General features: G+C 38.6%; 1 protein-coding gene across 1 annotated transcript; it reads left to right on the top strand.

Annotated features, from left to right (window-relative positions):
- The first annotated feature begins 121 nt into the window (after positions 1 to 121).
- RWDD4 (RWD domain containing 4) lies at positions 122 to 6,771 on the top strand. The gene is made up of 7 exons (XM_053976669.1): positions 122 to 231; positions 479 to 559; positions 2,915 to 3,024; positions 3,134 to 3,278; positions 4,013 to 4,127; positions 5,380 to 5,429; positions 6,739 to 6,771. Exons 1-7 carry the CDS (start codon positions 208 to 210, stop codon positions 6,769 to 6,771), a joined length of 558 nt encoding a protein of 185 aa, XP_053832644.1. The 5' UTR covers positions 122 to 207.
- The last annotated feature ends 5,718 nt before the right edge of the window (positions 6,772 to 12,489 follow it).

Genomic DNA, 12,489 nt, shown 5'->3' with positions numbered 1-12,489 from the left:
GTGAGCGGAAGGAGGAAGCGCGGGGGGACGCGCAGCCGGCCAATGGCAGGGCAGGGGGCGGCGCCCTCGGGTGCCCCGCGCTGCCCTCGGGGAAGGCGCGTCCGTGCGAGTCCGGCCGGGCCGCGCCAGCCAGGCCCGCCCTGCCCCGGCGGCAGCGGGGCCGGGCCGGGCCGGAGGGAGCGCGGCTGGGAGCGGGGAGCTCCGGCCATGGCGGCTAACGAGGACCAGGAGGTGAGTTCCGGGCCCCGCTGCCTGAGGGAGAGCGGAACCAGGGCGGGATAGAGCCGTGCGCGGGGAGGGGGCGGCCGCCCGTGGCGGGAGCGGGAGGGAAGCGGCGGCCGCTGGAGCGGGCGAGGGGCGGGAGAAGGGAGCTGGGCGGCGGCGGCGGGGCCGGGCACGGCGTCGCTCAGGGAGCGCGGTAGGTGCGAGCGCCGTGCCGGGCTGCGGTCGGTAACCTCTGCTCTGGCCCTGGCTGCAGATGGAGCTGGAAGCGCTGCGCTCCATCTACGAGGGAGACCTGTGCTTCAGGGAGCTCAGCCCGGTGTCCTTCCAGTACAGGGTAAGGCCAAGTTGCACCTTGAAGTTACTTTGCTGCCTTGTAGCTGCCATACTAGGGGGTTCTAAGCCAAAGAGATAGCCGATGTGCAGTAAAGGATAGATCCCCAGAGCGTTTTTTCAGGATGTTTGGTACCACAATGCTTCATAGCACAGAGAATCATGTATATGACCCTGCTCCCACCGTGGGTTTATTACCCAGAATCACAGAACGGGTGAGGTTGAAAGGAGCCACAGTGAGTTATCTGGTCCAACCTCCCTGCTTAAGCAGGGTCATCCTAGAGCACGTGGCACAAGATTGTGTCCAGATGGTTCCTGAAAATTTACAGTGAGGGAGACGACATCTCTGAACAATCTGTTGCAGTGCTTGGTCACTGCACAGTAAAGAAATCCTTCCTTATACTCAGGTGGAACTTCCTGTCCGTCAGTTTCTGCCTGTTGCCTCTTGTCCTGTTGCTTGGCACCACAAGCCAATTGTCCCTGAGCCAGGCATCCCCCTTGCATGTCTGTGCCCTGCATAGCCAGAACTGTCAAGTCCTCTGAAGGAGCCAGTCTGCTGTGTAATACTTACCCTAACAGGTCAGAAATTGAGAGCTTTGTAGAGATGTTTCTATGTAAAATTTGGAGCCTTTGTTAACTGCTCAGTTACAAGGTTCCAGCCTCACGTCCAAAGATTACTGATCACGTCTTGTTTACCTGCTAAAGAGAAAATCCACAAACTGCTTTGGGCGTGTGCACCGATAGGGTCTGGTCAGAACAGACATACAGGGAGTGGTGAACTTAAGGTACACAACTAGATTCTGGCATGAAATTCTCACCAGCTTTCTCAGATTTAAAATCCTGGAAGTTCTTCTGGGCACAGACTGAGGCAGATCTTTTGATGGCCAGAAATCTTTACTTAGGCACCTGTGGGACAGAAGGGAGACTTCTGAAAATGCTATATGCCTGTTTCAGGGAGGAACCATCTAAAATCACCTTTCTGTGGCTTCTCAAATAACTTAAGAATAATGTCACTAATTGTAATGAGAATCAGCTCAATTAATTAATAGCACTTGGAATCCCAGCCATGTAAGAACAGTCTTTCTTCATTTAGTGGATCATTCTTAATAAATTTAATTTCTTTAAAAGGGGAAATATGACATGCCTACAAGCCTAAAGTGTGTCATTTTACTTTTCACTAGCTTTGGTTGTTGCTGATTTTTATTAGACAAAAAATAATTGTCAAAAGTTAGGATAACTCAAATACAATAAAACTTAGTGTCATACAAAGGCAATAATGCATCTTTCCCATTAAGAAAAAATTGTATTGTGAGAAGTCATAATGCAGAAGATAGAAAGAATTTGTGTGGCTTTGTAGGATTTGTGCTGCACACAGAGAGTGCTTTCCTCAGAGAACCCTGTGAACATTGCAGCCAGTTCTGCTCTTGGTAGCAGCGGGAAATGAACTGTAAATGCTGCCTTGAAAAATGTTGCAGATTCTTGATTTAAAGTCTTATGTATTTCACCACTAAACAAGTGCTGTTGAATGTCACTTAATCCAGTCTGCTGAAGCAGATATTGTAAATAAGAAAGCAGCAATTTTATACTTTTTTAATTTTGAAGAACCATAGCTTTACCTTGATTAGGACTTCTCTTGTGGACACACTTTATTCTACATAGTTAGGTAAAGGCTGATTTTTATAATGAGGCAAATAAGGGAAAATTTTGGGTGGTTTTAGAAACCTTACTGTGCTAGTCTTCCAAATCCTTGTGTGAAGCAGTTATTTATGACTGTATGTCAGTAGTATGCTGTAATTTGGTTTTTTTTTAATCCAGACTCATTCTACTGACTTCTTAAATCTTTTACTACTCATCCTTTCATACAGGGAAATAAAATATTTGTAGGCATAAGACATAAATATTCATGTTCTTACCCATTATTTTTGCTATCTTAGGTTACTAGTTTATTATAATCTTTATTTCAAACCTGTTTTGTGGCTTGTTTTCATATTGCTCTGTGCTTAGATGCATGGGGGGGGGGAAAGGCTTCATATTTTCTGTTCTCATATGTGTTAGTATAATACTTGGCTTGAAGGTATTACAAAGTAGCTTTTAAGTAAAGGAATTTAAAAACCCCAACCATAAAAAGAGATTTGACAGTTTCTGCTGCTTCTTCTAATGTAAATGTTAATATTGATGTCTAAAATTTAATGCTCTTTCTAGGTAACAGCTTTTTTTTCTAACTGATAACTCTCAAAGTAGTTGTCTCAAGGAATTTTGATGGTCTAAAAGAAGTAATAGACTTCTGTATTGACTTCATAATCCTCAGAAAGTGACTAGAAACTGTTGATTTATAAAGTTGGTTTTTTTTTCTCTTCAGATAGGTGAAAGTGGAGATCCCAAAGCCTTTCTAATAGAAGTTTCTTGGCCAGAAACATATCCACAAACAGCACCCGTCATATCAATGGATGCTTTCTTCAACAACACAATGTAAGTATTTGTGACAGCTTCACTCTCTGGCTTTGTGGTGGGGGCTCTTTCTTTGAAAAGCTTTTTATCACCTGTCTAGCTTACAATTAAATTTAATGATTTCTTTTAGATCTTCAGCTATTAAGCAAAGTATATTGGATAAGTTAATGGTAGAAGTTGAAGCAAATCTTGGAACTGCAATGACATATACACTTTTTGAATATGCCAAAGACAATAAGGAGGTGTTCATGGAAAATCAGCCTGTTAACACTGTGGTATGTAGATAAATTCTGATTTTAATTTTGTGCTTTTAAAACTGAAAAAAATTACTGATTATTATAACTTGAATACTTCAGAGTTCTCTCTAAGCTGTAAATCGATTCATTGGTTATATATGTTAGTGGCTGAAAGTGACACACAAAATATGGTGCTGCAATGCTCTGTGGTGATAATTGTTCTATTTGATAGTTATTTTGCTGTTACACCAAAATGTTTGCAGCCTGCTGTTATGTCCCACAGGATAACATTAAAATAGAGACTTTGAGCAGAAGCAAAAAAAAGGAAGCTGAAACAGAGATGTGTCTGTTGAGGATTGGAGGGCTGGCAATTTACTGCGGCCTTCCTGGGATTGTATAAGTGCACCCCCAGGGTCTTTGGGTTGTGTAAGCACATTGTTTGCCATGATGGTGCAGCAGATCTGCTTTGAGGAGGAAGGAATGATTTCTATGTGCGTGACATCTGAATCCATTCAGATGTCACCCTATGATTAAATTTCAAAAGTGAAAAAGGTGCCCTTTGCAACTGGAAGAGAATAATTCCAGTTTCTAACATATGTTTTTTTAAAGTACAGCCCTGATTATATGTGGATTAAAAGCTGCAGGCTGCTGACAGCATTGCTTCTTTCTGACAGTCATGGTATTTCAGTAGGTCAGGTTCAGTAATCACATCACACAGGGATATCCATGGAACTAATATGCAAAATGTTTACAACCACTTTTATCCTTCTCAGACTTCAGTAAGCAATAGTATTTCAATTGGAACTCCTGATGTGCCACCAAGTAAGAAAAAAGAGAAAAAGGAGCAGTTATCCAAAACCCAGAAACGAAAACTAGCCGATAAAACAGGTTTGTTTGCTATACTAATCTTTGCTTTGATCAGTATGAAAATCCAAATTTTATAGCAAGGACACCTGGCTAGAGAAAGAGTAACTAGTAATTTGTTTATAAGATGAACTACTTTAAGTCTGTGGTCTCCATTTTATTTGTTCTAGATGAATTATTCTTGCCTGGGATGTTAGTTCTGGTCACAGCAGCTTTCTATAGAGTTATGATTTAATGACATATTTTATTTCAGTTGGTAACACAAAAGAAATTTTCAAAAAACACTTGTGGAAGGAGAGGATTTGGGACCTCTAAAATTTACTTTAGCAAAAAAAGCAGTTTGTTGATGGGCTCTCATCAACATTTTAATAATGCACATTATTAAAATGTAATTTCTAAACAAAAGTATTTTATTTGGAACCCAAAATAAAGCATCTAATTTAGTTTGCATTCTAGAAATAGAAGTGATTCTGCAGATACTTAATGCTTTCAATGAAATAGAAAAATTTTGATGGAAAGTGTTGATTACTTCAGTTAATTTTGCTGATGAGCCTTTCATGTTCACCTTCAGTTTCCAGTAATGATCTGGATAATACTATCCTGTTGTAGCAATAAGTGGTACCCTTTGATAGCAATTTCTGCATATCGTCTACCTAACCTAATGTATAATTGGCTAGCTTAATGTTAAGTGTAGAAAGGAAAAGCTGTATGAAGTGTAGTTCTTTGACAGAATTCATCATTGCTGGTCAGCCCAGCTCATATTGGAGCTACCTTCTAAACTAAATTTCAGGTGAAGTGAGGTGTTCTTATTTAAATTGAATTACTTTGAATCACATTATCAAGAGAATCACCAAGGTTGGAAGAGACCTTCAAGTTCATCTATCCAACTGTCAATCCATCACCACCATAATCACCCCTAAACCTATCTCCAAATGCCACATCCAGACACCTCTGGAATACTTCCAGAGACAGTGACTCCACCACATCCCTAGGCCACTTATTCCAATATCTAACTACTCTTTCAGTGAAAAATGTTTTTTTGAAATCTAATCTGAACCTCTCCTGGCACAGCTTAAGGCCATTTCATCTCCTCCTTTCACTTTGAGGTTGGTTGAAGAGCACACTGTGTTTAAGACATTAAAATCTGTTTCTGTTCTCATGGCTTCAGAGCGCAGGAATTGAGGGGTTTGGATATTTAGCATTTTGTGGGTCGATTTTGAAGAAAGATAAATATTCCCCTTAGCTTGTGTGCTGACATTAAAACCTTTTCCTGCAGATAACAAAGGAGAGCTTCCACGAGGATGGAACTGGGTTGATGTAATTAAGGTAAAGTGAGTATATTATATACAGTATTGTGAACATGCTGCATATGTAAATTAAAAATTATTTGTACTTATATCTGAAGAAAACTGATCTGATAATTTTTTTTCTTGCTTTTCTTCCTAACTATGTTTGGATTTGACTTTGATGTCTGATTAATTTCTAAATGTGTCCAGCATGTAAGTATTTCCAAGTTCTCTTTTTTTACTCTTTTTTTTAGAAAGATTTGTAAGAAAGAATAAGAACTGCTTCTTATTTTAGAGTCTAATTTACAGATTTCTCAAAAGCTTTAAAATGCTAGTTCTTCTGAATATTAGTCTGAAGGATTTCACTCTTTGAACTTCATTGGTTTCTTTTTTATTTACTGAGCAATTAAATTTTAATTTTGTGATGAGAGAACTTTGCTAACCAAATGCACTGCAAATATTCTGTCTTCATATGACAGGAAGATTTAAAATAAAGTTAGTAGTGCTGCCAGGTTCTGGAGGGCAGTGGATAAGTAAGAAATAAAAGGGAGCTGTCCCAAGTGGGAGTGCCTTGCTGTCTCCTACAAGCCTCATTTTCTGCTGCAACCCCTCCAGTGAATAATTCTTTTCTACTTGCTCCCTCAGTATTGATTTCTTCCACCCTCTTGTCTTTGCTGATTCAGTGAAAATCACTGCTTGACAATTTTGAAAGCAAACTATTTTATTTTACACAGTTGAGGTAATTTTCACTGTAAGACCTAACACCAGTTCCAGTTGTTAAATAAGAGCAAGTAAATGATGAAGATTTGGGCAGAGTCCTTCTGAGTAAAAAGTGGCTATTTGTAGTGGATATCTTGGTTTTCAGATAGATCTCATGATAGGCATGCTACTTTTAATAATTATAAGCCTAGCTTTAAAAGGTGAGAAATACTAAGTTAATGTTACTGTCTATTTTTATATTGTTTAAATTTCTGTATGGGAATTCTCTCAGAGGTGTGTGAAGGTAATGTTCCATTACTTCATCTTTTTTTTTTTTTTTTTCTTTTGGGGAGCTGGTGATAAAGCCTTCAAATTTAATAGAAACAGTGCCCTGAGGTTTTTCTGGGGTTTATTTGTTTGGTTTTTTTTTTAATTCAGCTTTCATGATCAGGAAATAAACTCATTTAGTGTTTAACTTAAGAATTAATTTTTGATGCTTTTCAGTCTTTTGATACAGTAGCACAATCAGTCTGTATTGTTAATTAAGTAATATGCATGTTCAGTGTGAGATGGAAATAATGTTCTTGTTTCCTAATAAATGGAATGACAGTCTAAACTTTGAATACTTTCTTTTTGTGTCTCTTTTATAGTTAAGCAAAACTGGTTCTAAAGATGATGAATAAAGGACTTTGGTACAAGGAAACTCCACCTTTTAATACAGTGCAATTCTGGCTCACCATCTCTCTCTTAATAACTTTCATATTTGTTGAAGTAAACATTTTATAAAGCTCTATTTCCTGACTTGTAAATCTAGTCACACAAGCTTATCTAGAGACCATATGGTCGTCTTCAGAAAAATCAACCAACAAACTTGCCTTAAATGAAGGTTAGAATGTGACAAAGGATATAGAGAGCCAGTGTGGTGAATAGTGCTGAAGTGTTTATTAATTTATATGTAGTCTGTAGTAAAATCCTGTTATAGTGAACCCAATGATACTGTAAACATTTCCTGATGTTCTTATTCCAGTTGAAGAAAAAAGCACTATAACAGTGATTGATGGCTTGATGGCTTAATTCATCAAAATAAATTGTTCCATGGAAATAAAAACTTTGTCATTTGTTTATCTAGTATGAACTAGAAGGAGAACATACAAATTGTTGCATTGCAAAACAGGCTAGAGCTTGTGGTCTCATTTTCACTAGTTGCTGGATGAAACACTAAATACTAGTGAAAGCAAGGCCAAATATTCTAGTCTGCTCAAAAAGGAATGGTTATAGCAGGAGTGCAGCTTCTTTATTCTCCACAATATCCCATCTGTTGATCTTTCTCCAGTGTGCATGTTTACAGACCGTGGGATGTCTGAGGAGGGGCAGAAGTGCTTTCTTGCTAGTGTCTCAGTGACTGTTGGGATTTTGTAGCTGCTTCATTGGAGAAATAGGCATTCTTTGGAGGGATTTGCTGACTAAGTGGTGGGACAGTGGAAATCAGTAATCCATTAAACGTTTTGGGAGAACTTCTTTGTGAGAGCTCTTTTTTTTTTCCTAACCTGCTCTCTTGTATAAGGAGAAGTCATCTTTACTGTATGAACTGTTATTGAATACAAGATGCCTTAATGTCTTTTATTATTTTTGTTTGTTTTGAGATGAACTTTAATAAATGCCTATTTATCTGCTGTGGTATGTGTTTATTGTTTTAAATTCTGTATTGCCTACTGCACTTTTCACTTTGCAAATTTGAACTGGAAAGGACTCTGTTACAAAGAAAGCATTCTTAAAAATTGCTGGAAGAATTCTATCTTCCCTCTTGTGGTATATGATCTTCAGGGTGGCTGTGTTTGTTATTGATAGTTTGTTATGGCTTACCAGGATCACAGGGCAGTATCCATTGCATTCAGTACACACAGAGCAAGTCCAGTGTCCCTTTGGAAGAGTGTGCTCCACTGTGTACAGCATCCATCATTTCAGAAAGTCTGGTTTCTTTTTGAACTCTACTCTCATGTAGTAAAATGTTGTAAAGTACAAAAAGGAGGACTTTTTCTGATCAGTGCAGCCTTGCCTTTGACATAAACTGGAGGTTCATGGCTGCAGTCTGAACAAGAGTGCCTGGCGTGGAGTGCCAGTGCCGGGAGAAGTTGCTCTGGCAGTACACCGTGAACCTGTAGCAGGGAAGAGCATTTAGTTTTAGTCTCTGCCAGCACCAGGACAGCAAGGACTCTATTCATGAGTTCTCCAAGGAGAGTTGACATGTTTGTGCTGGTATCCTTGGTGTATAAATCAAATTGCTATGACAATTTATCTGAATAGATTAGTTATGAGAGGGTGGGGGGAGGACAAAAAAGAACCGTATCTTTTGCCTTCCATAGTGTTATTGTGTGTAACTTGTGAAATGCATGCTTTTTCAGATCCTGCCTGTAAATCCCATGCTCTCATGAAGATACCTGAGTCTTCTCTGGTTCTGTTAGCAAATGGAAATATTTTGCATTGGAAATTTTTATACCCGTTTTTTCCTTCTGTGTAAATTGTGAAAGGTAATTTGTGTAGTTCAAACCATTTTCTGATATGATGTGATGGCTGGAACAGGATCATTTAAAGAATCTGGGTACTTGATATTATGGAGATGCCTGAGCAGTGATAAATGAGAGTAAGGAAAAATCTAATGATTCTTATCAAGCAAGGCACAATTGCAATAAGAGATCATGACTCCTGAAGGAATTCTAAACAGTGTTGAAAAATCTACTGCCACCTTCTTTTTTTTTTTTTTTTACAAAGACCTACTGGCAGTGGAAAATCAGTGATTACTCAGCAGGATGAGAGTCTCTTGATTGTATGGCTACACCCCATATTTAAATTAATCAGTTTTGCAGTAGAGCTTTGTTTGGACTGAGAAGACAAGTGTCAATACTAGTAACAGTAAATAAAAGGTAGCAAATGTCCAGAATGCTGTGGGTACCATGACCAAAGATGCCCCATTGCACTTGAATGTATCAAATTCCAGGGAGTAATGCAGTCTGCCTTTAAGTATGTTGAATAGAGAGGTGATTAGTCAGCAGTGTGTGCCTAGCATATCCTGCTCACCCCCTTGGTCAGCCTGACACAGGTACACTGAAATCAAGGCTGATAATTTCTGCAGTCCTGTTCTGACTGGTTGTATGTAGGGTGGATAGATAAAGAGTGCCCAAAATGAGCAATTACATTTTAGTGAGTAAAAGACCAGTAGGAAAAAAGCCAGCATTTCTCCACAGAGGACCTGTGGCAAGTATGCAAGTGTAAGGATACTATCCTCTTCTCATCTGAGGCAATACAAATGATTTTGGGTTATACTGTGAAATTTGTGCTGTGAAAATCCTTGAACTGGTCTGAACCAGAAATAATTTCCCTTTGGAAATTGTTTTCTTCAACAGTATGGCACCCTAAGCTCTTGCAGTTAACAGCAGAATGCAGTGGAGAGGAGATGTTCATTCAACAAAGAGAATACCAGAAGTGTGAGAATTCTGGGTGGATTGGAGGAGGAAGTGGATGGGGGAGAACATCCTCATAAGCAAAACTAGAAGAGCATAGGGGATAAATTTTCACTGCTGCAGGACAATACAACAAAACAAAAGCTAAATAGTGGCATGAGTTTGGGATATGGTAAAGGACAAGAGGATTGTAGATGTTTTTCTGTTGCTCTGGCTTCTTTCACCAACATGGATTTGGCTTCATCTCAGAATGGGTCTGTTTTGTGGCTGTGGGAAGAATTTCTGTTTGCCTGACTGTTATGTTTCCTGATATTCTCTTTCTGAGCCCATGTAAGCAGCCTCTGAAAGCCTGGTGTACTTTCTGAAATAACTTAAAGCATATTGACTAGGCACTGGAAAATCATGAACAGTTTGTCCTACCTCTCCTTCATTCAGAACAAAGTGAGGAGTGGCTCCAAATGTCTTAATTACACAAGACATGAAAATCTACATCCCTGGTGTCTTGTCAGACTGAAAATGTTACATAGCTGTCCCTCGCTACTGTGTCTGAGCATTCATGCCTGTGGTTCCTACAGATGTTGTGTTTGAAGTACTCATGCTAAAAATAGGGCAGAAATTGGAAAACTCTTATTGTAGTTAGCTACTACAAGTTTTTTATGTTGTGAGATGGGATAAGGTCACAGCAGTGAGAGGGAAAGCCAAGCTGTAACTACAGAGCCCTACTGGAGAGGAGTGAGGTTGTGTGGGTGTCTCTGAGAGCAGAGTTGCTTCTGCAGTGTCTGTGTTACTGCTAATGGTCAGCAAGGGAAAATTAGCCTGGTCTGAGTTTGGAAGATATTGTTCAAGAAGTGATATAGAAGGAAGAAAGAAATCTTTTCTCAAACAATTACCTGCTTTAATGTCATTGAAAGACAGTAAACACAGCCTTGACTGAATTTGCTCTTCAGAGCAGAATCTTACTTTAAGTCAGTAATGCAGTAATGCTGTCAGTAATGCATTTTATGATTTCCTGCAGGTAAAACAAATGTGAATAAAGCATTATTATGTGAAGAGCTGTTGTTCCACTGTAGAGAGCCATTTGATCTCTACCTATAGTGAAAATGATGCTTCAATTGACCTTGAAGACACAGATTTTATAATAGTTCAGGGAAAAGGTCATAGCCTGTCAATAAAACATAGACAGCCTCTGTAGACGCTTAACAAATTTTGCCCAGCATTATCAGTTTTATATTTTTCTGTGAAGATCAGCACTTGAGTATTACCAGGTTTTAGTGAACTGGTATATTGCATAATTGTGATTTTCCTTTCCCCTCCTTATGCCATATGTCTTTAGATGATAAAAGTACAGAATGTCATATAGAAATTTATTTCCAAAATTAAAACAGTGCTAAAGTAAAGGAAATAATCCTACTCAGAAGTAAGGATGTGCCAGAATTAAATCTGGCTATCTGATGTTTATATAAAAAAGAATTCATAGGAAGATTTTCTTTCTGTGACTAAGTGTTTTTTTGGATTTGTTTGTGGGTTGTTTTTTTTTTTCCCCAGTAGGGTCCAAACAGATGGTTGGTGCTTTTCTTCCTGGTGTCCCTGTTAGTGGGAAAACAATACAAAAACTGAGTTTTATTACCCTCCTAAGGCTGAAAAGAGAAAAAAGTTTTCACTTAGTGAAAGCAAATAAAGTAACAGAACTGTGTCTGGAACAAAGTGAATCTTTGAAGAGCATGGCCAGATATTGAGGCAAATTAATTTGCTTTAATAAAACATACTGGATATGAGTGGTTTAGTCTGCTTCAGAGTCTATCTTCATGTGGTGGATTTGTGACTTATAAATGCTTAGGAATAATTTTAGCTTTTATAGAGAAAGGTGTATTGGGTGGGGAAGGAAGAAAATAGAAACTATTGAGTGGTATTTATTCCTCACACCTGGAATGGGTTAAGATAATCTGTGTCATGTCACATATAATGCACAAGGTACAATGTGTCACTCCTGTTTTATTTTCTCCTGTTTTAAATGTATGTACTTGAGACCTCTGTTACAATCTCTGACTGGACAAAATTAGGCAGAATCTCCTTGTGATCATCACATTGATCTTTGTTTCACAGACAAAAGCTCTACTCTGTTAGATGCTGTACTGATGAACACAGGAAGAAAGGCAGGTCACTGTCTTGCAAGATCAGGAAATGGGAAAGATATTCTATGAGGAGACACATGCTAAATATGAAAAGCAAATACTCAAATTCTTTGGATATCTGTTTAGGGAGAAAAGATGACAGTAGAAGTGAAGAGTGGAAGAAGGAGGATCTTGAATTTGGAGCCTTAAGAACATGGTTGGTTAGTCTTCTAAAAATTACAGTTGATAAACATATGTTGTTTCTTTGTATGTTAAAATATCTCTTAAGGTATTTTAAAAGATGGTAAAATATTTTTTAAAGTGTTACTAGTAAACCCTTGAGGGGAGGAAAGAATGTCACCAGAAAAAAGTTATACACAGGAACAAATCTAGAAATTTTGATTTGAAGCTGTGGGATTCTTGTATATCAAGCAAATGCAATTTCTGTTATGTGAAGAAGTGGAGACAACTCAAAAGCCTCACTTCCTCTTTTCTGCAAGATTCTGAGTAGTTTAATATTTTGAGTGTTGCAAGCTCAGAATTTTATCTGCTGGAAGGAAGGGGAGTACATAAAATTTGGATTTAGTTGTACATTTTGCAAATTTAAATCCAGCTCATCAGTATTTAAATCTCCAGTTAAACACGTGTCTTGTAAGCAGAATGGTTAAAATGTGATTTGCTATGCATGTGCTTATAAACACAATCTTGGTGAGGTACATCATTACATCATATCACTTCAGGTATCAACGTACAAAGATTAAGAAGATCTGTAAGAATATCTGTCTTATTTGAGAAATATTTATCCTCTGACTCATTCAAAGTTTCTGCCATC

This window comes from Vidua macroura, chromosome 4, assembly GCF_024509145.1.
Source record: "Vidua macroura isolate BioBank_ID:100142 chromosome 4, ASM2450914v1, whole genome shotgun sequence".
Lineage (NCBI taxonomy): Eukaryota > Metazoa > Chordata > Aves > Passeriformes > Viduidae > Vidua > Vidua macroura.
The sequence above is the reverse complement of the archived record's forward strand: the minus strand, read 5'-3'. Positions and strand labels throughout refer to the sequence as shown.